General features: G+C 34.6%; 1 protein-coding gene across 1 annotated transcript in view; it reads right to left on the reverse strand.

Annotated features, from left to right (window-relative positions):
- The window catches only part of LOC118598725 (carcinoembryonic antigen-related cell adhesion molecule 1-like), a gene marked incomplete at its 3' end in the record, with an annotated part of 5,413 nt that continues 4,411 nt past the window's right edge, over positions 1 to 1,002 (reverse strand). The window contains exons 3-4 of the mRNA XM_036211758.1: positions 164 to 436; positions 1 to 59 (exon numbers count right to left, since the gene is read on the reverse strand). Of these exons, the coding sequence (XP_036067651.1) occupies positions 1 to 59; positions 164 to 436 (332 nt within the window). The remainder of the gene's footprint in view (positions 60 to 163; positions 437 to 1,002) is intronic.

The following is a 1,002-nucleotide window of genomic DNA, read 5'->3' on the forward strand; positions in this document are numbered from 1 at the left end:
GATCTGATCGTTTTCATTGATCAGATCTTTACCTTCAATCTGAACCTTTTCTGGTCCATCTGGAAAAAACATTTTGTCGTGAAATTGTCAGAACAAACATCAAACCAAACAAATGTATTCATGTGTCATTTGTAGATTTGTTTCATATCATCTTTTTACTTACAGTTAACAACAATGGTGAACTTGGCTTCAGAACTGCTGACAGGATTGCTGACCAGACAGACATATTGTCCACTGTTCTCCTTCTTCACAGCTTTAAAAGTTAAGACTGTGTTGTCTTCAGAAAGTGTCACATTTTCAGACGAGTTCAGATCTGATCCGTCCTTCTTCCATGTTCTGCTGGGTGAAGATCCAGAGGCCTCACAGGTTAAGGTGACAGAGCTCCCCTCAATGATCTGTTCTGTTGATGCTTTGATGGAAACTCCAAAGATTTTTTCTGGTGATAAGAAACTTTTTTTAAAAATATATTTAACCTTCCTCTGGTGTTAGCTTTCTGCTGCCATCTGTGGTGTTAGCGGGTCATTTTGGACCCATGTAATAAATCAGCCATAAAATACCCTAAAAATAATCTTTTATCATCCAATGTTTTTCTTAACTCTTGGTTAGCTGGTTGGGCTCCCTTATCCATGAAAAGATTGGTTTTAATATGCTTTTGTGGCTCCCTGGACATTTGTTTTAACAGCATACCCCTCGTTTTCAATGTCTAAAAAATGGTCAAATGAACCTTCAGAGAAGAAAGCAACAAAATAATCAGTTGTTCTGTTACCTGAGTGTAACTGAGCGATATTAAAACACATTTCTTAAATGTTCAGCAAAAAAAAGATTTCAATTTTAATATTATCAAATATAGTAACATCTATAGTGCTTCGGGTCATTTAGGACCCGTATATATTTACTTCAAAAAAGGGCAAAAACAAGTCTTTTTTTCCACACAATAGAACTTAAATGTTTAACAAAATTTAACAATATGAAAAACAGAACAGTCATAAATAATAAAAAATT

The sequence above is a fragment of the Oryzias melastigma genome, linkage group LG5 (genome assembly GCF_002922805.2).
Source record: "Oryzias melastigma strain HK-1 linkage group LG5, ASM292280v2, whole genome shotgun sequence".
Classification (NCBI taxonomy): Eukaryota; Metazoa; Chordata; class Actinopteri; order Beloniformes; family Adrianichthyidae; genus Oryzias; species Oryzias melastigma.